This window comes from Salmo trutta, chromosome 2 (genome assembly GCF_901001165.1).
Source record: "Salmo trutta chromosome 2, fSalTru1.1, whole genome shotgun sequence".
Classification (NCBI taxonomy): Eukaryota; Metazoa; Chordata; class Actinopteri; order Salmoniformes; family Salmonidae; genus Salmo; species Salmo trutta.
In genome coordinates this window covers 70855692-70882380 of record NC_042958.1, presented here as the reverse complement: position 1 = coordinate 70882380, position 26689 = coordinate 70855692, and the positions used below count along the sequence as shown (strand labels likewise).

Here is a 26689-nt window from a genome sequence, read left to right as displayed (position 1 = left end):
AATTCCGTAGTTCTATGGTGTTTTTTTGTTTTTGGAGTCATACTCACAGGAGAGGACAGGAAAGGTGGCTTCACAGAAGTTCGACTCCTGGGGGGGAGAGTACAATGGGGTTAGAACAGATTTGACATTGAACAAAAATGCAATAGTCCTTTCATTATATAAAAGGCAGGTCCTACTATACAGATTGCAGTAGGTGTGCTAATGTCATAGCAAACCACAAAATTAAGAAAGTCACATTTGTAAATGTACTCCTACAAAGTGTAGATAGCTGTAATATGAACTTGCCAAAACTGTGGATGTAGAACAATACAAAGCAGAGGTTTGGTGACTAAACCAATCAGCTAACATGAGATAAATAATTTCCTTACAAACCTAGCATGACATCATTGGAAAATAGCAAGATAACTTTGTATACCTTTTCGTCTGACAATCTCTGTGAATGAATTTATGACTAATCTCTTGCTTTGTTAGCAAAAAGTCAGCAGTTAAAAACTCTATTTCGCGCCACAAAAAAAAAACCCGCTTAGAGTCAACGTCCTCCTCTGAAACACAGTGAGCGGTTGGCAGAACGATCAATATCCCATATTCTCCCGCCTTATTTGCTCATCCAAGCTTTCAAACTTTTTACCCGCCTTACATTATCGTCTATTTGCCCAAACACGGCCAGTCTTGATATGAAAACTTGGATTAGCTAGTATGTATGGAGGACCGTTCCCGCCACCACCAAAATAAAATCTCACTAGGAGCTGTGAGATAGCAAGTCATTATGAGATGGTATGCTAATTTGTGGTCATTTAAAAAAAAAAATCCATGATTGTCTGAAGAGAGCGCTCTACGCGCTGCTCATTGAACATCATATAGCTCGGAAGTCCCGATGTGAGAGAGTGGGCATGGTGGTTTGACGGTGAGTGGCTTGCAACAGCCAGCGTATTTGAATAAGTAAATAATCAAAAGTATTTTGTACATAGTGTTGCTGCAACAGTCTCTTTTAACCGAAAATAGCTTCTGGTTATCAGATCAGCGGTTACTCACCTCAAACTGAAGATTTTTTCTTTAATGAGTCTGATGCAAAGGATATAATGTTGCTCCCACACTATTTACCAAAAGTTAATATATATTTTTCGTAGCCGTCTATTTACCACAACAAACTGACGCTGGCACTAAAGCCGCACTCAACAAGCTAATAAAAAAAAGCCTCTAGACTACCTTTACTCCACACACAGACGCGTACAAAGCTCTCCCTCACCCTCCATTTGGCAAAACTGACCATAATTCTTTCTGATTGCTGCTTACAAGCAAAAATTAAAGCAGGAAGCACCAGTGACTAGATCAATAAAAAAGTTGTCAGATGAAGCAGATGCTAAAGGTACAGGACTGTTTTGCTAGCACAGACTGGAATATGTTCCAGGATTCATCCAATGGCATTGAAGAGTATTACACCTGTCATCGGCTTCATCAATAAGTGCATCGATGACGTCCCCACAGTGACCGTACGTACATATTCCAAACAGAAGCAATGGATTACAGGCAACATCCACACCGAGCTAAAGGCTAGAGCTGCCGCTTTCAAGAAGCGGGACACTTATCTGTACACATAAGAAATCCCACTATGCCGTCAGACAAACCATCAAACAGGCAAAGCGTCAATACAGTACTAAGACTGAATCCTACTACACCGGCTCGGACACTCGTCGGATGTGGCAGTGCTTGCAAACTATTACAGACTACAAAGGGAAACCCAGCCACGAGCTGCCCACTGACACCAGATGGGCTAAATGCCTTTTATGCTCGCTTCGAGGCAAGCAACACTGAAGCATGCACGAGAGCACCAGCTGTTCCGGACGACTGTGTGATCATGCTCTCCATAGCTGATGTGAGCAAGACCTTTAAAAACAGGCCAACATTCACAAGGTTGCGGAGCCAGACGGATTACCAGGACATGTACTTGGAGCATGCGCCGACCAACTGGCAAGTGTTTTCACTGACATTTTTAACCTCTCCCTGACCGAGTCTGTAATACATGAGTCTCTATTCAAGCAGACCATCATAGTCCCTGTGCCCATGAAAGCAAAGGTTACCTGCCTAAATGACTACCGCCCCATAGCACTCACGTCAGTAGCTTTGAAAGGCTGGTCATGGCTTACATCAACACCATTATCCCGGAAACCCTAGACCCACCCCAATTCGCATACTGCCCCAACAAATCCACAGATGACCCAATCTCAATTGCACTCCACACTGCCCTTTCCCACCTGGACAAAAGGAACGCCCATGTTCGAATGCAGTTCATTGACAACAGCTCAGTGTTCAACACCTTAATGCCCAAAATGCTCATCACTAAGCTAAGGACCCTGGGACTGAACACCTCCCTCTGCAACTGGATCCTGGATTTCCTGACGGACACCCCCGTCAGGAAGGTAGGCAACACATCTGCCACGCTGATCCTCAACACGGGGGCCCCTCAGGTGTGCATACTTAGTCCCCTCCTGTACTCCCTGTTCACCCACAACTGTGTGGCCAAGCACGGCTCCAACACCATCATTAAGTTTGCTGACGACAACGGTGGAAGACCTGATCACCGACAACAGTGAGACAGCCTATAGGGAGGAGGTCAGAGACCTGGCAGTGTGGTGCCAGGATAACAACCTCTCCCTCAACGTGAGCAAGACAAAGGAGATGAGAGTGGACTACAGGAAAAGGAGGGCCAAACACACCCCCATTCACATCGACGGGGCTGTAGTGGAACAGGTCGAGAGTAAAGTTCCTTGGTGTCCACATCAACAATCTATCATGGTCCAAACATACCATGAAAAGTTGTGAAGAGGGCACGGCAACACCTTTTCTCCCTCAAAAAAGATTTGGCACGGGTCCCCAGATACTCAAAAAGTTCTACAGCTACACCATCGAGTGCAGCCTGACCGGTTGCATCACTGCCTGCTATGGCAACTGCTCGGCATCCGAACGTAAGGCACGACAGAGGGTAGTGTATGGCTCAGTACATCAAGCTTCCTGCCATCCAAGACCTATATACTAGGCGGTGTCAGAGGAAAACCCCAAAAATTGTCAAAGACTCCAGTCACCCAAGTCATAGACTGTTCTCTCTGCTACCGCACGACAAGCAGTACCGGAGTGCCAAGTCTAGGTCCAAAAGGCTCCTTAATTAACAGCATCTACCCCCAAGCCATAAGACTGCTGATCAATTAATCAAATAGCCATCCAGATTACTTTTGTGCTACTTTTCTTTTTCGCTTTAGTTTATTTAGTAAATATTTCTTAACTGCATTGTTGGTCAAGGGCTTGTATGTAAGCATTTCACAGTATTCATTGCACGTGACAAATAACATTTGATTTAATTACAGTAGTTAACATTTTCTTGCTAGCTAGCTCTATCTAGCCAGCAAGGTAGTTGGCCTAGCAATCTGTTACTTATGTGCGAACACTGGACTGATGCCAAAGTGAAATCATCCTTGATACAAACACTTACTGTCTAGGCCTATTATATTAGTGGGCTTATTTATATAGTTAGTTTTCTGAAATATGCAATCTGCAAAAAGCAAGAGAGTTGGCACAGTCTTATCATTCAGGCCAAGTGCTAGCTTGCATTCATGATAAGATTGTTTGCTAGCTAGCTAGCTAAATTAGAACATCTGCGTGACTAAAACCAGTGTTGCAAGCCTTTTCCTGCACAGATGTTTTCAGTCATCAGCGCATGCTATTTTCAGTTGAAATATATAGCTAGCCAATACATTTTCTATTGTATAACAGTGCATAACAGTTTTCAGAAAGAAAATATTTTAGTAAAGAACAGCTAGCATGTGCTTGTCATAGGAAGCTCTTAATGCCATAAAGTGTTTCTATACATGACCTTTGAATGTTGTAAAGCACTAGTGAATCTACTCAATACAAATGTGACGCTTACGAACTGTGCATTACTGCATAGGTTGTGAACTTGAACAGTTTTAGATATACTTTGAGACAAAATTAAATTAATTCAGCCAGCCACCCCTTGTGGTGGTTTAGCAAAAACACTTTTGCATACTTCTTATCCACTGCCATAGATATACACATCTTTAACTCGTACCTAAGGAGGTAAACTGAACAAGTGTATTGTATTGATATTGAGTGCCTCAAAGTATTCTCACCCTTTGACTTTTTCCCAGTTTGTTGTGTCACTGGCCTAAACACACACACACACACACACACACACACACACACACACACACACACACACACACAATACCCCATAATATCAAAGCGGAATTATGTTTTTAGAATTTACAAATTATAGTAGTAGTGTCTTGAGTCAACAAGTATTCAACCCCTTTCTTATAGCAAGCCTAAATAACTATGGGAGTAAAAATGTTTAACAAGTTTACATAAGTTCCATTGATTTTTGAATGACTACATCATCTCTGTACCCCACATATACAATTATCTTTAAGGTCCCTCAGTCGAGCAGTGAAAACACAGATTCAACCACAAAGACCAGGGAGGCTTTCCAATGCCTCGCAAAGAAGAGCACCTATTGGTAGATTGGTACAATTTTAAAAAAAGCACACATTGAATATGCCTTTGAGCATGGTGAAGTTAATTACACTTTGGATGGTGTATCAATATACCTAGTCACTACAAAGATACAGGCATCATTCAACTCCATCTTATTCATCACAAAACCATTTGATGTTGCCAATTATTTTAATGATTACTTCATTGGCAAAGTGGGTAAATTTAAGTAGGAAATGCCAACAACGAAGTGAGCCATCATATTTATGCATAAATAAAAGGAATAATGAAAGAAAAGCATTGCAAGTTTGAATTTTGTAAAGTTAATGTGGGAGAGGTGGAATTTTTTTTGTAATTGATCAATATATGACAAAACTCCTGGCATTGACAACTTAGATGGAAAGCTACTGAGGATGGTGGCTGACTAAAGATATGACAGATAGGAGTGGCTATAATCTGAGTCTAGAGGAAAGTGTCTGTCATCAGGCCTGGCGGGAAGCCGAAGTAATTCCGCTACCCAAGAGAGGTAAGTAAAGCAGCCAGACCTACAGTTGAAGTCGGAGGTTTACATACACCTTAGCCAAATACATTTAAACTCAGTTTCACAATTCCTGACATTTAATCCTAAATTCCCTGTTTTAGGTCAGTTAGGATCACCACTATTTTAAGAATGTGAAATGTCAGAATAATAGTAGAGAATGATTTATTTCAGCTTTTATTTCTTTCATCACATTCCCAGTGGGTCAGAAGTTTACATAAACTCAATTAGTATTTGGTAGCATTGCCTTTAAAATTGTTTAACTTGGTTCAAACATTTCGGGTAACCTTCCACAAGCTTCCCACAATAAGTTGGGTGAATTTTGGCCCATTCCTCCTGACAGAGCTGGTGTAACTGAGTCAGGTTTGTAGGCCTCCTTGCTCGCACATGCTTTTTCAGTTCTCCCCAGAAATGTTCTATAGGATTTAGGTCAGGGCTTTGTGATGGCCACTCCAATACCTTGACTTTGTTGTCCTTAAGCCATTTTGCCACAACTTTGGAAGTATGCTTGGGGTCATTGTCCATTTGGAAGATCCATTTGCGACCAAGCTTTAACTTCCTGACTGATGTCTGGAGATATTGCTTCAATATATCCACATCCTCATGATGCCATCTATTTTGTGAAGTGCACCAGTCCCTCCTGCAGTAAAGCACCCCCACAACATGATGCTGCCACCCCCATGCTTCACGGTTGGGATGGTGTTCTTCGGCATGCAAGCCTCCCCCTTTTTCCTCCAAACATAACGATGGTCATTATGGCCAAACAGTTCCATTTTTGTTTCATCAGACCAGAGGATATTTCTCCAAAAAGTATGATCTTTGTGCCCATGATCTTTGTGCCCAGTTGCAAACCGTAGTCTGGCTTTTTTATGGCGGGTTTGGAGCAGTGGCTTCTCCCTTGCTGAGCGGCCTTTCAGGTTACGTCGATATAGGACTTGTTTTACTGTGGATATAGATACTTTTGTACCTGTTTCCTCCAGCATCTTCAAAGTCCTTTGCTGTTCTGGGATTTATTTGCAGTTTTCGCACCAAAATACGTTAATCTCTAGGAGACAAAACGCGACTCCTTCCTGAGCGGTATGACGGCTGCGTGATCTCATTGTGTTTATACTTGCGTACTATTGTTTGAACAGATGAACGTGGTACCTTCAGGCATTTGGAAATTGCTCCCAAGGATGTACCAGACTTGTGAAGGTCTACAATTTTCTTTGAGGTCTTGGCTTCTTTTGATTTTCCCATGATGTCAAGCAAAGAGGCCTGAGTTTGAATGTAGGCCTTGAAATACATCCACAGGTACACCTCCAATTGACTCAAATGATGTCAATTAGCCTATCAGAAGCTTCTAAAGCCATCACATCATTTTATGGAACGTTCCAAGCTGTTTAAAAAGGCACAGTAAACTTAGTGTATATAAACTTAAACCTTGTAAAACCTTAAACCTTGTAAAAAAAACAATTTAATCCATTTTAGAATAAGGCTGTAACGTAACAAAATGTGGAAAAAGTCAAGGGGCATTTTTCTGAACGCACTGTATGCTGTCTCGATAGTGGTTATACAAGGCTACTATACAAAGCCTGCTAATAATAACGACATGACTTATTATAATCATCATAATAATAATTGTAATAAGGCGATCAAGAAAAAGGAGGGTATAGGAGCGAGAGCTGAGTGCACAAGTGTGAGAAACAGCTGTCGTTAGATGACAAAATTATTTTTCTTCCTGTTTGGAACAGTGTAAACACTAAATACAGAATAAATAATACCAGTCTGTTCTAAAAAAAATAAAAATAAAAATAAAATAAAAAATAGTAAAGCCTTTATTACAGCATAGCAAAGATTAAAAAGAGCCAAATCTGTGATATTGCTTTATCCGATATTTTGCCGTTGGATGAGGCTTGGCACTCACGGAATCAGTCGGCTATTAAACAGGGAACAGAAGCAAGATCTGTCTGATTTCTGTAGATACAGTACCAGTCAAAAGTTTGCACACACCTACTCATTCAAGGGTTTCTTTCTTTCACTATTTTCTACATTGTAGAAAAATAGTGAAGACATCGAAACTATGAAATGACACAGAAGGAATCATGTAGTAACCAAAAAAAAAAAGTGTCAAACAAATCAAAATAGATGTTATATTTCAGATTCTTCAAAGTAGCCACCCTTTGCACACTATTGGCATTCTATCAACCAGCTTCATGAGGTAGTCACCATTTCAATGAACAGTTGTGCCTTGTTGTTAATTTGGGGAATGTCTTTCCGTCTTAATGCGTTTGAGCCAATCAGTTGTGCTGTGACAAAGTAGGGGTGGTATACAGAAGATAGCCCTATTTGGTAAAAGACCAAGTCCATATTATGGCAAGAACAGCTTAAATGAGCAAAGATAAAATTACAGTCCAATATTACTTTAAGAAGAAGGTCAGTCAATCCTGAAAATGTCAAGTACTTTGAAAGTTTCTTCAAGTGCAGTCGCAAAAACCATCAAGCGCTATGATAAAACTGGCTCTCATGAGGACCGCCACAGGAAAGGAAGACCCAGAGTTACCTCTGCTGCAGAGGATAAGTTCATTAGTGATAACTGCACCTCAGATTGCAGATCAAATAAATACTTCAGAGTTCAAGTAACAGACACATCTCAACATCAACTGTTCAGAGGAGACTGTGTGAATCAGGTCTTCATGGTCGAATTGCTGCAAAGAAACCACTACTAAAGCACACCAATAAGAAGAGACTTGCTTGGGCCAAGAAATAAGAGCAATGGACATTAAACAGGTGGAAATCTGTCCTTTGGTTTGATGAGTCCAAATGAGGTATTTGGTTCCAACCGCCGTGTCTTTGTGAGACGCAGAGTAGGTGAACGGATGATTTCTGCATATGTGGTTCCCACCATGGAGCAGGAGGTGTGATGGTGCTTTTCTGGTGACACTGTCTGTGATTTATTTAGAATTCAAGGCATACTTAACCAGCATGGCTACCACAGCATTTTGCAGCGATACGCCATCCCATCTGGTTTGCGCTTAGTGGGACTATCATTTGTTTTTCAACAGGACAATGACCCAAAACAAGGGCTATTTGACCAAGGAGAGTGATGGAGTGCTGCATCAGATGACCTGGCCTCCACAATCACCTAACCTCAACCCAATTGAGATGGTTTGGGATGAGTTGGACCGCAGAGTGAAGGAAAAGCAGCCAACAAGTGCTCTGCATATGTGGGAACTCCTTCAAGACTGTTGGAAAAGCATTCCTCATGAAGCTGGATGAGAGAATGCCAAGAGTGTGCAAAGCTGTCATCAAGGCAAAAGATGGCTACTTTAAAGAATCTCAAATATATTTTAATGACTTTAAACACTTTTTTGGTTACTACATGATTCCATATGTGTCATTTCATAGTGTTGATGTATTCACTATTATTCTACAATGTAGAAAATAGTATAAATAAAGAAAAAAGCCTTGAATGAGTAGGTGTGTCCAAACTTTTGACTGGTACTGTGTACGAATGATTTATAAAGCCAGGCACATTTAACAGATACACTATTGATTATAGACCTAATTACGTTGGGATTTTCTCTCTCTCCTCAATTTTCTTAGACAATTAGGCTAAACCTTATTCCCACCAGACTAGTATTACTAGAAAATGTTGGTTATGTAATTATCACCCCAGAATATCCGTTATTCCAGAGGACGATTCAGACGGGATTCGTTTTTTCCAAAATGCCTCCTCTAATTCTCAGCAGATAGAGATAGAGATTCAGAAAGAAAATCGGAGAGACAGAGAGAGTATGAGAAAGAGATGGAGAGTATGAGATAGAGAGGGGCACAAATGGGATGGCCGTGTTGGAGAGGGAAAATAAATGAAGATAAGTAGCTACAAACTACAGTCGTGGACAAAAGTTTTGAGAATGACACAAATATTAATTTCCAAAGTTTGCTGCTTCAGTGTCTTTAGATAGATGTTACTATGGAATACTGAAGTACAATTACAAGCATTTCATAAGTGTCAAAGGCTTTTATTGACAATTACATGAAGTTGATGCAAAGAGTCAATATTTGCAGTGTTGATCCTTCTTTTTCCAAGACCTCTGCAATCCGCCCTGGCATGCTGTCAATTAACTTCTGGGCCACATCCTGACTGATGGCAGCCCATTCTTGCATAATCATTGCTTGGAGTTTGTCAGAATTTGTGGGGTTTTGTTTGTCCACCCGCCTCTTGAGGATTGACCACAAGTTCTCAATGGGATTAAGGTCTGGGGAGTTTCCTGGCCATGGACCCAAAATACTGATGTTTTGTTCCCCGAGCCACTTAGTTATCACTTTTGCCTTATGACAAGGTGCTCCATCATGCTGGAAAAGGTATTGTTCGTCACCAAACTGTTCCTGGATGGTTGGGAGGATGTGTTGGTATCATTATTTATTCATGGCTGTTTTCTTAGGCAAAATTGTGAGTGAGCCCACTTCCTTGGCTAAGAAGCAACCCCACACATGAATGGTCTCAGGATGCTTTACGGTTGGCATGACACAGGACTGATGGTAGCGCTCACCTTGTCTTCTCCGGACAAGCTTTGTTCCGAATGCCCCAAACAATCGGAAAGGGGATTCATCAGAGAAAATGACTTTACCCCAGTCCTCAGCAGTCCAATCCCTGTACCTTTTGCAGAATATCAGTCTGTCCCTGATGTTTTTACTGGAGAGAAGTGGCTTCTTTGCTGCCCTTCTTGACACCAGGCCATCCTCCAAAAGTCTTCCCCTCGCCGTCTTCCCCTCACTCACACCTGCCTGCTGCCATTCCTGAGCAAGCTCTGTACTGGTGGTGCCCCGATCCCACAGCTGAATCAACTTTAGGAGACGGTCCTGGAGCTTGCTGGACTTTCTTGGGCGCCCTTAAGCCTTCTTCACAACAATTGAACCGCTGTTCTTGATGATCTGATAAATGGTTGGTTTAGGTGCAATCTTACTGGCAGCAATATCCTTGCCTGTGAAGCCCTTTTTGTGCAAAGCAATGATGACGGCACATGTTTCCTTGCAGGTAACCATGGTTGACAGAGGAAGAACAATGATTCCAAGCACTACCCTCCTTTTGAAGCTTCCAGTCTGTTATTCGAACTCAATCAGCATGACAGAGTGATCTCCAGCCTTGTCCTCGTCAACACTCACACCTGTGTTAACGAGAGAATCACTGACATGATGTCAGCTGGTTCTTTTGTGGCAGGGCTGAAAGGCAGCAGACTTTGTGAAAATTAATATTTGTGTCATTCTCAAAACTTTTGTCCATGACTGTACAGTAGAAAAGCTAAAGTAGAAATAGCAGAATGCCATGAAGGCATTCTTTGAGAAAAGGAGTGTAAGAGGTTACGTTTTTTTCTCGGCATGAAGATATTTCAACAAGTCCAGGCAATAACTGGGCTACACTGATTACTCAAGCTTGATTCCCAAGTTTCTAAACTATAGCAAACCATCTTTGGTATAGAGCCTCCGTAATATTTGAATAGAGGAAGTGTGATCATAATCATTAGGATATTTTAGCAAGACGTCCTAAACGTTTAGGTCAGTTGTACGCTGCTTTGCGATCTATTAAAAGCAAGGGTTAGATTAAATAGGCACAATATTTTTTACTGATGCATTTGGCAATATTCAACTCATATGCACAAAACATATGAACAAAAGCATTCACTGTGAATGTTGATATATGTAGGCCCTTCATATATAGGCTATGCGCAGCACTTCATTCAATGTATCAAATCAGTTATTGTTTTCTTGCTCAAACTGTGAGCAACACCTGTCAAACTCAGATATTACTCTCAAAACACAGGGATGTCGATTCGCACGGGACTAATATTAATAAGAGGACTTTGGAGTTCGCCCCCAAAAAGTTGATTATTCTGGCTTGAACTGTTACTCTCCTGCCATGTACAAATTACTGACATTGCCGATTCGGACGGGATTAAAATGACAGATGTGTTTTGCGCTTGAACACATAATTACATTACCCGACCACCCCCAATAAAAATAATCACGTCCTAATAGGGTTTAAAGCCAGGGCTGTTGCTCGTCTCTACTGCATCCGCCTCATTGTTCTCAATCCCAATATGCTGTTTAATTTTGCTACTATGCACATAGCAACATATGAAAAGGCTCCAATTCTACGGCGCACAGAAGATTGGATATGGTCCCAGAACCGCGGACAATGCGGGAGAAAGCGCATTTGTTATAAAATAATAGTAGATTTAGTAGTGTTGCACCATTATTTTTTACATAATATAACTATATACAATTTCAGTATAACATGTCTTAGAGTGACGGACTGTGCCATCCCCGTGGCCTCCGCAATGGATTAGTCCACTGAGACATGCGCGAATGAGACGGGTGTCTAGTGCACCATAAAAAATGTGTTTCGCAACTGCTCGACTAAAGAAATCTCAGTCTACAACAGCCCATCGACCAAACAATCGACTAAATGGGGTCAGCCCTACTAGTTACAGTTTTGACTTAAGCTGGCTTGAAAATCTATGGCAAGACTTGAACATGGCTGTCTTGCAATGATCAACAAACAACTTGACAGAGCTTGAATAATTTTTAAAAGAAATGTGCAAATATTGTACAATCCCAGGTGTGCAAACTCAGATGTAATCGCTGCCAAAGGTGATTCTAAAATGTATTGACTTAGGGGTGTGAATACTTACGTAAATTATACACTACATAGCCAAAAGTATGGACAACTGCTCGTAGAATATCTCATTACAAAATCATTGGCATTAATATAGAGTTGGTCCCGCCCTTTGATGCTATAACAGCCTACAATGTTCTGGAAAGGCTTTTCACTAGATGTTGGAACATTGAATGGAAGTCCCACAGCAGCCACAAGTGAGGTCAGGCACTGATGTTGGGTGATTAGGCCTGGCTCGCAGTCAGTGTTCCAATTCATCCCAAAGGTGGTCGATGGGGTTGAGGTCAGAGCTCTGTGCAGGCCAGTCAAGTTCTTCCACACCAATCTCGACAATACATTTTTGTATGGACCTCGCTTTGTGCACAGGGGCATTGTCATGCTGAAACAGGAAAGGGCCTTCCACAAACTGTTGCCACAAAGTTGGAAGCATAGAATCTTCTACAATGCCATTGTATGCTGTTGTGTTAAGATCTCTCTTCACTGGAACGAACAGGCCAAGCACAAACAATAAAAAACAGCCCCAGACCATTATTTCTCCACCACCAAACTTTACAGTTGGCACATTGCTGTCGGGCAGGTAGCGTTCTCCTGGCATCCACCAAACCCAGATTCGTCCGTATGACTGCCAGATGGTGAAATGTGATTCATCACTCCAGAGAACGCGTTTCCACTGCTCCAGAGTACACTGGCAGCGAGCTTAATACCACTCTAGCAAACGCTTGGTATTGTGCATGGTGAACGTGCTTCAGCACTTGGCGATCCCGTTCTATGAGCTTGTTTTTGGTGGTTATCATGTAAACCACAAATAAAATATGATTTAATAATGTTAATTTTAATATAATTTAGAGTATCTGTGAACAATGACATTGTTTACAAAGCAGTCACTGTACTCATAATATGCAGAACTATTGGCTTGTGGTGAGGACAGCCGAGTTGCAAGCCCAGCTTCACACGCAATCGTTAGGCAAGGGCAATTCAAGTGTAGGAAAGGACGAAACAGCATCTGTGCCACCAGTAAGTACAGATAGTTGTATTAATCAACCCCCATAGTCCCCACAGCCGGACAATTTTCGCTAGGCTTCTGAAAATAAATGCTGTTGGCATTCTCAACCGGTGTCGCTCATTCAGCCAACAGAAACTTTAAACCGGTTTTTCCCCACTAAGCAACGAGTCGGAGCCCAAGTGTTCTCAGGTCTCACCTCCACCCGTTACTGGGTCTGAGCCGCCGAAGCCTCCCCGCCATTAGCTCTGACAAATTGAAAACCCAAGTCATTGGTGACTCCATTACCCGCAATATTAGACTTAAACAGAATCATCCAGCGATTATACACTGTTTACCAGGGGGCAGGGCTACCGACGTTAAGGCTAATCTGAAGATGGTGCTGGCTAAGGCTAAAACTGGCGAGTGTAGAGAGTATAGGGATATTGTTATCCACGTCAGCACAAGTGACATTAGGATGAAACAGTCATAGGTCACCAAGCGCAATAACTTCAGCGCGTAAATTAGCCAGAAAGATGTGTCGGCATGGAGTAGTTGTCTCTGGCCCCCTCCCAGTTTGGGGGGAGTGATGAGCTCTACAGCTGACTTGCACAACTCAATCGCCTGCCCTCCCAAAATATTACATTTGTAGATAATTGACCCTCTTTCTGGGACTCACCCACAAACAGGACCAAGCCTGGCCTTTTGAGAAATGACAGACTCCATCCTAGCTGGAGGGGTGCTCTCATGTTACCGGTCAACAGACAGGGCTCTAACTCCTCTATCTCCACATTGAGAGGGTGCAGGCCAGGCAGCAGGCTGTTAGCCAGCCAGCCAGTTTAGTGGAGTCTGCCACTAGCACAGTCAGCTTAGTGTTCCCCATTGAGACAGTGTCTGTGCCTCGATCTAGGTAGGGAAAATCTAAACATGTGGTGTTCGCCTTAGCAATCTCACTGGAATAAAGTCCTCCTCAATACCTGTAATTTTTTTAAGAGACTGATAATACCTCAACTCAAAATAGGACTACGTAAATGTTAGATCCTTCATTTCCAAGGCAGTCATAGTCAATGAACTAATCATAAACTTCATGTGATTGGCCTGACTGAAACATGGCTTAAGCCTGATGAGTTAAATGAGGCCTCTCCACCTGGTTACACTTGTGACCATATCCTCAGCGCATCCCTCAAAAGTGGAGGTGTTGCTACCATTTGTGACAGCAAATTTATATTTAAAAAAAAAACAGATTTTTTGTCTTTAGTCATGAAATCTGTGCAGCCTACCCAATCACTTTTTATAGCTACTGTTTACAGGCCTCCTGGGCCATATACAGCGTTCCTCACTGAGTTCAATGAATTCTATCGGATCTTGAAGTCATGGCAGATAATTCAAATCTTTGGTGACTTCAATATTCACGGAGAAGTCCTCATACCCACTCCAAAAGGCTTTCGGAACCATCATCGACTCCGCTCTGCCAATCAACACCTGTGATTGCTTTATGCCTCGCTTTATGTTACTTTCTAATGTCAATATGCTTGTATACTGTTGTTTAGGATAGTTATCATTGTTTTAGTTCACTGCGGAGCCCCTAGTCCCACTCAACATGTGTCAGATACCTCTTTTGTCCCACCTCTCACACATGCGGTGACCTCACCCAGCATAACTAGTGCGTCCAGAGATGCAACCTCTCTTATCGTCACTCAATGCCTAGGTTTACCTCCACTGTACCCGCACCCTACCATACCCGTCTGTACATCATGCCCTGAATCTATCCTACCATGCCCAGAATCTGCTCCTTTTATTCTCTGTCCCCAACGCACTAACAACCAGTTTTGATAGCCTTTAGCCGTACCCTCATCCTACTCCTCCTCTGTTCCTCGGGTGATGTGGAGGTTAACCCAGGCCCTGCGTGTCCCCAGGCGCTCTCATTTGTTGACTTCTGTAACCGTAAAAGTCTTAGTTTCATGCATGTTATCAGAAGCCTCCTCCCTAAGTTAGTTTTACTCACTGCTTTAGCACACTCCGCCAACCCTGATGTCCTTGTCGTGTCTGAATCCTGGCTTAGGAAGGCCACCAAAAATTCTGAGATTTCCATTCCCAACTACAACATTTTCCATCAAGATAGAACTGCCAAAGGGGGAGGAGTTGCAATCTACTGCAGAGATAGCCATACAACACTCCTTCCGTGGCCTCCAACTGCTCTTAAATGCAAGTAAAACTAAATGCATGCTCTTCAACCGATCGCTGCCTGTCCAGCATCACTACTCTGGACATTTCTGACTTAGAATATGTGGACAACTACAAATACCTAGGTGTCTGGTTAGACTGTAAACTCTCCTTCCATACTCATATTAAACATCTCCAATCCAAAATTAAATTTAGAATTGTCTTCCTATTTCACAACAAAGCATCCTTCACTCACGCTGCCAAACATACCCTCGCAAAACTAACTATCCTACTGATCCTCGACTTCGGCGATGTCATTTACAAAATAGCCTCCAACCCTCTACTCAGCAAATTGGATGCAGTCTATCACAGTGCCATCCGTTTTGTCACCAAAGCCCCATATACTACCCACAACTGCGACCTGTATGCTCTCGTCGGCTGGCCCTCGCTACATATTCGTCGCCAGACCCACTGGCTCCAGGTCATCTATAAGTCTTTGCTGGGTAAAGCGCCGCCTTATCTCAGCTCACTGGTCACCATAACAACACCCACCCGTAGTATGCGCTCCAGCAGGTATATCTCACTGGTCATCCCCAAAGCAAACACCTCCGCCATTTCCGCCTTTCCTTCCAGTTCTCTGCTGCCAATGACTGGAACGAATTGCAAAAAAAAAAATCGCTGAAGTTGGAGACTTATCTCCCTCACTAACTTTAAGCATCAGCTATCTGAGCAGCTTACCGATCGCTGCAGCTGTACACAGCCCATCTGTAAATAGCCCATCCAACCTACCTACCTCATCCCCATATTGTTTTTATTTACTGTTTTGCACACCAGTATTTCTAGTTGCACATCATCATCTGCACATCTATCACTCCAATTTTGATTTGCTAAATTGTAATTACTTCGCTACTATGCCCTATTTATTGCCTTACCTCCTTATGCCATTTGCACACACTGTATATAGACTTTTTTCTATTGTGTTATTGACTGTACGTTTGTTTATTCCATGTGTAACTCTGTGTTGTTGTTTGTGTCGCACTGCTTTGCTTCATCTTGGCCAGGTAACGGTTGTAAATGACAACTTGTTCTCAACTGGCCTTACCTAGTTAAATAAAAGGTGAAATAAATATTGCCACAATCATACCATGGATCTAGTTTTGTCCCGTGGAATAGATATTGTCGATCTAAATGTTTTTCCCTCATAATTCTGGATCGTCGGACCACGTTATTACGTTTGCAATCACAACAAATAATGTGCTTCGACCCCAACCCATGACTATCAAAAACCGCATTATAAATTCTCGAACAACGCAAAAATTCCTCAATGCACTTCCAGACTCCCTCCACCTACCCAAGGACGTCGGAGTGCAAAAATCAGTTAACCACCGAGGATCTAAACCTTGTGTAATACCCTAGATGCAGTTGCACCGCCAAAAAAAAGAATAAAAAAAAGTAATTGCCTCTAAACCTTCCAGGGCTTTCTCCTATAGAGCTACATTTTTATTGAATGGTCTGCCAATCCATGTGAGAGCTGGAGACTTGGTCTCGACAATTAAGTCTTTACTGAAGACTCATCTCTTCAGTAGGTCCTATGATTGAGTGTAGTCTGGCCCAGGGGTGCGAAGGTGAACGGCAAGGCACTGGAGTGACAAACCACCCTTGTTGTCTCTGCCTGGCCGTGGAGGTGCATGGCCGTTCTTAGTTGGTGGAGCGATTTGTCTGGTTAATTCCGACAATGAACGAGACTCCGGCATGCTAACTAGTTATGCGGCCCCGAGCGGTCGGCGTCCAACTTCTTAGAGGGACAAGTGGCGTTCAGCCACACGAGATTGAGCAATAACAGGTCTGTTTAACAGGTCTGCTTCACTGGGATTCTCTGCCTCTGACCATATTACCTGGGCTGAGTCACTGGCTTGCTCAAGCTCTTCCTTCCATCCTTCCTGTCCTTGGACTCACGCGGTGGGGAGACCTTTGTGGGCGATATTCAGCCTTGTCTCTGGGTAATAAGTTTGTGGCCCATTGATTTCCCTTTGGTGGTGTGGGGGCTGTGCTTTGCCAAAGTGGGTGGGGTCATATCCTGCCTGGTTGTAACTTTGGAAGGGGCCAGTGTCCCTGCCCCCCTCCAAGTCTCAGTCTCCTGTATCTATGCTGCAATAGTCTATGTGCCGGGGGGCTAGGGTCAGTCTTATATCTGGTGTAATTCTCTTGTCTTATCTGGTGTCCTATGTGATCTTAGATATGCTCCCTCTAAATCTCCCATCTCTCTGTCCCCTCCTGGAGGACCTGAGCCCTAAGACCATGCCTCAGGACTACCTTGCCTGACAACTCCTGGCTGTCCACATCCCTAGTCCACCTGTTTGTGCTGCTGATCCAGTTTCTGCTGTTCTACCTGCGGCTATGGAAGCCTGACCCCCCCCGGACATGCTGTCTCGACCTCTAAATGCTCAGCTATGAAAAGCCAACTCCCAGTAACTCTTGAGGTGCTGACCTCTTGCACCCTTTACAACTACTGATTATTATTTGACCATACTGGTCTTCAATGAATGGTTAAACATCTTGAAGAATGATCTGGCCTTGATGGCCATGTACTCTTAGAATCTCCACCAGGCTCAGTCAGAAGAGGACTTGCCACCCCTCAGAGCCTGGTTCCTCCCTAGGGAGTTTTTCCTTGCGCTCTGGGGTTTTAGGCTAGGTTTCTGTATTAGCACTTTGTGACAACTGCTGTTGTAAAAATGGCTATATAAATACATTTGATTGATTGAATAGTCCTGCAAGTCAACCACTTATTAATGGGTCAATCTGGGATTCAAACAAAAATAAAGCGTACACCTCGCCACTTCATTCGGTAAACGGCTAAGAAATGGGGCAGAAGAAACGTAACCACTCTCAAATACATAGAAGTAAGGACTCTCACATATGGAGGCAATGACTGACCATCCATGAGATCAAAATAATAAATAAAAAAGTGAATCTATACAATGTTTGTAGACCATGCAATTGTAAACAAACACTGTATAGCTTAACATTTGTATTATTTTGATCTCATGGATGGAGTAAGTAATAGAGTAAAACAAAACTTGCTTTGGGTTCTGATGGGGTAAGACATACCATTTTTTACACTATTAAAATGCTCTGAATTTAAGGAATTGTACCCTCTCCCATCTTTAACTATCAGGAAGCCTGAAAGAACAGGCTGAGTGGGCAGGGATCTTAAATTCATGAGCTCACCTTGACTAACAGCTCTTTGATACACCCTTGTGTTCACTGCCAGGTAACAAGGTAAACAATGGGCTACATGTCATTACCAGCCTAAATAGTAGGCCTCAACCCATCTTCTCTGCAAAATGCTCACATGGTCAACAGAGCTGATCATGGACTGTTGGACATCAGACAAACAGCAGCAATACACAATTGCATTTCCATTGATTTGTAACTAATTACAGAATACAGTTCACTGATAAGCTTCTTCACAAGAATTAGTAAAGCCTGGGTCATCTTAGAAGATTAGACATAAGGGAATGTACATGAAAACAGCATACAATAAGTGTACTGGACAATGTATTGGTGCCTCTACATTCGCATTATATATGACAATATGTTCAGAATTGTATATATATTGATCAGACATTTATTTGATCATTTACAATAGGTCTGAATAGCAGAAATATTGATCAACATGAACACTCATGAGAAATAATGGTTAGACATCATTTGACATAAAAAAAAATGTTTTTGCCATAAGCCTAATATTGGGACCCGGCCTTTAAAGTGTGCAGGTACCACTGATAAATAACACTCATCGCCCACCCAAATGCTTAAAAAAAAATACAAAGCAACTAAATGTGATATCAAACCAAGTAAATGTGAATTACTTTGGCTTTAGGAAGCACAACAAACTAGAGATTGATGGGGAGGGGGACCCACGTACCCCGCTTCAATCAAGCAGGATTCAGATTGAGTGCTTAAGTCACGTGTCATGACTACCATTAATATGATGACTGCTATTTATCAAATAATGACCTAGTCCGTTTAATTATTACTTGATTAAATTAATCATGTAACAATTAACTCATTAGGAACTTAGTCACCCTTTAAACAACTTTTCCAGTGGTGCCCCATCTCGACTTAAACTCTAAAGATACATAGATCTCTTACATCAATACAGCCAATTATTACCTCAGTCTCATTCTGAACGTCACAAATATCTTAATCCGCAAGAAACCTAGCCTGAGTGATGGATCAGCTATTCATAAATAGTTAGTAAATAAATAATTAAGCCAAACAGAAATACATACACGGTATAGGTTATCGATTACTAACATAAAATGAAAAGTCCCTAGTGGACTAACCCGATAAATATTTAGCACCCTAACAACAACTCATTCGGATTAGAAGTGCAACATGTATTTACACTTAATGTCTTTCTCTGTCGTCTCTCTGTTGAAACCACTATCTGTTTATGGCGAGTAGTTCGATGCAAGTCTCTGGTTGTCCACCAGAGGTCAATGTCCTTAGTTGTAGGCCTCTGTCTTGGAGTGTTCGTTAGAATGGATACGTGAAAAGGCGCACAGTGGGATCTGCACTTCCCCCTGTCCGTTAGAGTAGATACCTCCGAGGTATCTATGATGGTGAGAGAGTTTTGTCCTTCCCTCTCGTCTTGGTCAATTGTCCTAGACTACTTTACATACCAGCTGCAGAGTGGGAATGTTTTGGTCTAGTCTTCAACTTCTTCACTCGTTGAGAGTTTGAAGGTCTTACCATTGTCTGGTCTTGTAATTTTAACCATTTTATGACATCCGGCTTACACCGTACACCTGCTTGGTCTACTGTAAATTTTGTTACATGCCCTTTAAAGCACTCTGGCCAGAAAGGCGGTTCAAATCATGTTGACACGAACTCTGAGCTCACTTGGGCATGGCTACTGATTGGCACAAATTTTACAAGAAAAACAATTCTCATTTAGATGGATAAAATCACATTGCTATATTTATTCATATAAGTTCTACAACATTTAGATGTAAATCTGATATACACATTGTGAAAGCTCTTAGTTACGTTTCCATTGTAACTTATTTCTGATAAGTTTAATGACATCACAAAATTGACTAATTTTGCATATATCATAATTCCCAACATCTTGATATTGTAATATATTGTCCCAATGTTCAAAGTTTTGGCTTAGTCCCTCTCTGTTGTACTCAGACATTCCATTCTCAATACTTCAAAGCCAAAGGGAGAGTTTCTGCCAGGTATTTACGATCCGGTTGTTAAGTCAACTCCCCCAGGAGAGAGAGAGAGAGTTTGGCTATCTGTCAGCCATTGGCCTAGCTGACGGGTCCTTTTGATCCTCACCAAGGAGAGAGAGCCATGACACATGTACAGGGTTGCATGTGTGATTGCAGGGTACATTTAAAATCTTAGGCTTCAAGCTCCAACATGCAAGTCTAAGTGGAATAAAATGAATATGGCAATAAAAACAATAGAAATAGCACAACATACAAAACTATGGCAGTGTTGAATAAATAAAATATCCATTGGGGTGGAGGCAGAGTAAAGACTTGAGAGGGTGGGGGGCAATGATCTTAGGGGGAGCAGCATAACCAGAGGGGGTATGGGGACCAACTGAAATAAATAAAATAAAAAAATAATGCACATCGTCACAACTCTAACAGTGATGAATGTCATTGGGGTGGGTGCAGAGTAAAATGCCATAGGGGGCAGCAGGAGACAGAATGTCCATAGGGGAGAAGCAGGTAAGGTAAGTGACCGTTGAGGGTGAATGTCCATAGGGTGTGTATCAGCAGGGAGGGTGGAGTGGTAGGTGACCAGCGGTGGCTATTCAGCAGTCTGATGGTATAAACTATTGGCCAGCCTTCATTTTTGCCATGATGCTCCTGTACTGCCCGCGTCAGATTGATGCAGGGAGACAAGGGGTGGCTTGGGTCCCTGATGATCTTCTTTGCCTTCCTGCGACACCTGGTGTTGTAGGTGTCCTGTAGGGCAATGGTGCGTTCGGCTGCACATATAGTTGAAGTCGGAAGTTTACATACTCTTAGGTTTGAGTCATAACTCGTTTTTTAACCACTCCACAAATGTCTTGTTAACAAACTATAGTTTTGTGCATTTAAACAGCTTGGAACATTCCAGAAAATGATGTCATGGCTTTAGAAGCTTCTGATAGGCTAATTGACATAATTTGAGTCAATTGGAGGTGTACCTGTGGATGTATTTCAAGGCCTACCTTCAAACTCAGTGCCTCTTCGCTTGACATCATGGGAAAATCAAAAGAAATCAGCCAAGACCTCAGAAAGAAAATTGTAGACCTCCACAAGTCGTGTTCATCCTTGGGAGCAATTTCCAAATGCCTGAAGGTGCCACGTTCATCTGTACAAACAATAGTACGCAACTATAAACACCATGGGACCACGCAGCCGTCATAACGCTCAGGAAGGAGACGTGTTCTGTCTCCTAGAGATGAACGTACTTTGGTGCAAAAAGTGCAAATAAATCCCAGAACAGCAAAGGACCTTGTGAAGATGCTGGAGGAAACCGGTACAAAAGTATCTATATCCACAGTAAAACGTGTCCTATATCGACATAACCTGAAAGGCCGCTCAGCAAGGAGCCACTGCTCCAAAACTGCCATAAAAAGCCAGACTATGGTTTGCAACTGCACATTGGGACAAAGATCGTACTTCTTGGAGAAATGTCCTCTGGTCTGATGAAACAAAAATGGAACTGTTTGGTCATAATGACCATCGTTATGTTTGGAGGAAAAAGGGGGAGGCTTGCAAGCCAAAGAACACCATCCCAACCGTGAAGCACGGGGGTGGCAGCATCATGTTGTGGGGGTGCTTTGCTGCAGGAGGGACTGGTGCAATTCACAAAATAGATGGCATCATGAGGCAGGAAAACTATGTGGATATATTGAAGCAACATCAAGACATCAGTCAGGAAGTTGAAGCTTGGTCGCAAATGGGTCTTCCAAATGGACAATGACCCCAAGCATACTTCCAAAGTTGTGGCAAAATGGCTTAAGGACAACAAAGTCAAGGTATTGGAGTGGCCATCACAAAGCCCTGACCTCAATCCCATAGAAAATGTATGGGAAGAACTGAAAAAGCGTGTGCGAGCAAGGAGGCCTACAAGCCTGACTCAGTTACACCAGCACTGTCAGGAGGAATTGGCCAAAATTTACCCCACTTGTTGTGGGAAGCTTGTGGAAGGCTACCTGAAACATTTGACCCAAGTTAAACAATTTAAAGGCAATGCTACCAAATAGTAATTGAGTTTGTAAACTTCTGACCCACTGGGAATGTGATGAAAGAAATAAAAGCTAAAATATATAATTTTTAAAAAATATATAAAATCACTATTATTCAGAAATGTCACATTCTTAAAATAAAGTGGTGATCCTAACTGACCCAAGACAGGGAATTTTTACTTGGATTAAATGTCAGGAATTGTGAAAAACTGAGTTTCAATGTATTTGGCTAAGGTGTATGTAAACTTCCAACTTAAACTGTATCACCCTCTGAAGAGCCTTGCGATCCGTGGTGGTAGAGTTATTTACCATCTCCACAGCAGCCCGTTGATAAAGATTGGGGCATGTCCAGCCTGGTTCCTCCTGAAGTCTACAATCAGCTCCTTTATTTTGCTACCGTTAAGGGAGAGGTTGTTTACCTGGCATCGCGCCTTTAGAGTGCCTACCTCCTCCCTGTAGGCTGTCTCGTCATTTTTTGCAATCAAGCCTACTACTGTTGTTTCATCAGCGAACTTGACGATGGAGTTGTAACTGTGTGAGTATACGCAGTTGTGGGTATACAGGGAATACAGGAGGGGACTGAGGACACACCCTTGTTGGGGCCCCCATGTTGAAAACCAGTGTCGAGGAGGTAATGTTGCCTACCTTCACCACCATGGGGAGGCCCTTCAGGAAGTCCAGGATCCAGTTGCATAGGGAGGAATTCAGACCCAGGGTCATGAGCTTTCTAATGAGCTTATCGGGCACTATGGTATAGAAGGCCGAGCTGTAGTCGATAATAGTAGACATCTTGAAGCAGGCGGGTATTGAAGTGGGAGACAAATCCAGCTATGGCCTCCTACTTGTCAGGCCTCACACTGGGCAGACAGGGGTCCTGGGATGGACAGCTCGCACAGCTTCCCCACATATGGCGCTGGATCAAGGGTGGCCTGGTTGAAGAGGAGATCCAGGAGCCTGTCTATGTTGCTTTGGGAAATCTGATTTTGTATGACAGCCTTCCTGCTGCGGATGTTGCCTGGGAAGCTGTGCAGACAGAGTAGATGTTGAATGTTCTTTAATGTCTGCTTTAAGATAGTGAAAAGAGAAAAGGAGCTGGAAAGTGAAATAATAACAGCATCCGTATTAGCTTCCTGGTAAGACCCATCAAACGTTCTCCCGAATTGATGAAGCAATTTTGCTCTAAATATACACTGCACACACACACGACTGTAATTTTCGGTGCAGCCTGTCCACCCGAAATGAAAAGCAGACTGCTGTTGGATTTCTTCAGAAAATAGTGTAACGTTAAATTTACACTCTGGCATCCAGTCACAGCACAGTGTGCTTTTGCCGGCAAGTAGCTTGCTAGCTAACAGTCACACCACAGATGAAAGGTTACCAGTATCTTTGTAAACAAAGCCAAAGCAAGGTGTAGGCACACGTGATGATGGTTTAAAAATAAAGATTCACCCATTTTCGATGTTATATTGTTTTTGTGCATCTCTGAGTGATGTTTTTTCGATTCCCTGGGTCATTTCATGTTGTCATGTGTATTTGAGCGATTGCCGTTCAAGCAGGCATAAATTTGGCCAGTATGAAGTCGCATTGCGAAAAAGCCACTCTCACTACGCTGAAAGTTAATAGGAATGCGACTTTTAGATTGCGAAAACGTCTATCATACATGTCAGATTTCAATACTGGCCTATGTCATAACACAGGAGGATGTCTTCTCTTGAATAAGCCATTGATCATATTTTTGTGATATTCCTACCTCGAGAAATGTGTAATATAAAAGAGGGTTTAACAGATTTCCACAACGATTCTCACGTTGCTTCCAAACTTTATTATAACGACAACGGGAAACACTTGTTGACAAAAATATTGTTCTTTACATATTAGTGTTATGTAAAACTAAATTATAGGAATGAGTGGTTTTGGGCTGAATTTTCCTTCAAGGCGGTACATACTTACATTAGTAAAGATAACACGCTACCATTGGTGTACATTTAAAATCGATGGTAATGCCTGCCTCCTGAATCCAAGTGTTTGACATAGGGGATGGGACCAGTAACTTAATCAAAGTACCAGCTACAGTCATTGCTCATACTTAGGTCACCCTAATTTCAACTGGTTTTATCCAAATATCATCCAATTTGACAGAAAACATGATTTCCACTGTTCAGGACCTTTAATATACAGCTATTGCAGGGTTCTCCTCAAAGACTTTAAGAGGGGCACTGCACCACCTTGTGGACAAGCTGCGCCACTATGTAAAAACATAAATACAATTGTTTTTATTTGTCACCATTTAAGGCCAGGCACCACACCCTAACACAGTATATATTTTTTTGCTGTAGATTGCAGGAAATGGCAGTTACAGGTGTTGAAAAAGTCAGATTCGGGGGGGGGGGGGGGGGGGGGGGGCAGGAACAGGCTTCCATACTTCAAGAAACAATAGCTATCCTGTATAGAAATGTGATGTACCAACACTAGATTGATCCTTTAATGGATTTAATTGAATTAATGAATTAAATCTGATGTCAACCAGAAGTCATTAAACATGCACCAACTCACACATCAACAAAACTGGAACAATAACTCCGAAGCGTACACACTGATTGACTATAGGCTGTACATAAGGTTATCCTTGGAAGTTGAGGCGGGCCTGATGCAAAGTGCACATTGGATTCATGTTACACAGATCGCCTAAACGTATCTCACAATAACGACTTACTATGTCACAACTCCATCTGCGGACCGCGGTCACTACATCCAGCGCCCACTGCCATTGAGGCTGCTAGCTAGCTACTTCCCTCTAAGTAATGTTAACAGAAAGCGGTGTTCGGCGGGGGGGGGGGGGGGGGGGGGGGGGAGACACTGAGAATCTCAATTTCATACTCCTTGTGTCTCTCCTCACCTTCTCAAAACCCATTGAAGGTGGTCAGGGGAGGAGGGACCTCTGGCTTTCTCATCTAATGGGTGTTGAGAAAGAAGCAAGGAGAAAGGACAGAGGGCGCGAGGAGTAGGCAATTGAGAGTCTCCCATAGTGCACCGGTGTCCCCTAAGCTAGCTAGCAGCCTCCTTCGGTGGGGTTTTCGGAGGGTGGCATCCAGCGTTATTGGTACATTACCGCCACCTACTGTGCTGGAGTGTGGACCAGAGACAGTGCTAGCAGCATAGTGGGTGTGGCATAGTGGGCGTGGCATTTAGTAACCTCTTGTCTGCTGATAGATGACATTATATTTTCTTGGTGCATTGAAATAGCTTCCATAGGTATTTGTCAATCACGCACAATATATTTTCACAGGCCCATCAACGAAATCCCATTTCCCACCACAACAAACTACACATGCTTTGACCGGTAGGCCTTGAAGCCATGATCAAATCCCCAGCCTTTCCTATCTGGACATTCTAATTTCACTCACCTCCCAACCTGTGCTCTGTTGTTGATCCCACTGGCCGTGGAAGACATACTGGTAGGGCCCGGAGTCCAGTTGGAGGTTTTTCGCCCACCGGAGCTGGGCTGTTGTTTCAACATGGCCAAGAAGCAAGCTTTCACAAAATCAAGTTACAAAACTAAATATTATTCGAGCAAATAATTGGAGACAATTTGATACACCTACAACGGGAAGTTACTTTTTCGTAGCAGGTTAGGAGAACTCAAGCTGCATGTTTGGATAATTAACGTTGAAGGTTAGTATAATAAACTAGCTAGGTTAATGTTAGGAAAAGGGGAATGCTCTCCTAACCTGCTACCGATGGTCACTTCCGGTCGTAGCTGTATCTTAGTTGAGTGTTTTTAGGGAGTCCCAAATAATTCGTTTAGCCTGTATTAACCTCAATGACTGAGAACTGCCATGCTAATTAACGCTAATAGTAATTGGCATCGCACACTGAAAAGCTAGAGTAAGGCGGCCCAACATTAAAATATACCTTGGTTTCTGATTGTATTCCCTGGCTGGCTACTTTGTAGCTACACAGAGAATAAGTCGATACAAAATAGCAATGTTTTCACACCAGATCGTGGTTTAGGATTCTTCTGATCCAAGCTAGCTACGTTAGCTAGCTGGCAGTCTCTTGGACATTCGCTTGGTAGCTTCCCTGTCTGGATTACTTGCTTCTTTAGGTGAACTTGACGTATTCTTCTTGAAGTATTAACCTTAGAATCTCAGTTGTGATGCTAATATACTGGTCATAAGCGTTTTTAAATTGTATTTTCTTCAGGTTTCGGGATGAAAACCCGCAGTCGCTCACCACCTCTCGATGTAAGCTTCACTCGATCAAAGCGCTGTTGAGTGGTCGTCACAAGCCAATAATAAATCAATTGTTCCGGGTCAGGGATTTTTGGAATCCTTCAGAATAAGAGTCCCATCGTGTGTAATAATTAGGTTGAAAATGATGCACAATTATCGATGTATTTTCTACTAGTTATCGTTTTTTTTTGTTCAAGCCAAAATGGTCAACAATGTGTTTTGTGTGTGTACTCCTATCATTTATTGCACTTACACATTTTTCTGTATCTTGTGTTGCAGTAAAAGGGGTGTCCATTATACTCAGGAGCACTTCTAGCTTCTAAATCCACAGAGTTAATATCCAGAGGAGCAT

At 42.5% G+C, this 26689-nt stretch overlaps 1 protein-coding gene across 4 annotated transcripts in view; it reads right to left on the bottom strand.

Annotated features, from left to right (window-relative positions):
• Positions 1–26380, bottom strand: part of LOC115162349 (ataxin-2-like protein) — a 57606-nt gene extending 31226 nt beyond the window's left edge. The window contains exons 1-3 of one of the 4 annotated variants that reach the window (XM_029713582.1): positions 25834–26380; positions 25510–25636; positions 48–87 (exon numbers count right to left, since the gene is read on the bottom strand). In XM_029713582.1, coding sequence (XP_029569442.1) covers positions 48–87; positions 25510–25622 — 153 coding nt within the window. In that variant the 5' untranslated portion in view covers positions 25623–25636; positions 25834–26380. Of the gene's footprint in view, positions 1–47; positions 88–25509 lie in introns of all 4 variants that reach the window. The other 3 variants (XM_029713563.1, XM_029713589.1, XM_029713572.1) reach the window with 3 other exon arrangements.
• Between the last annotated feature and the right edge of the window lie 309 nt (positions 26381–26689).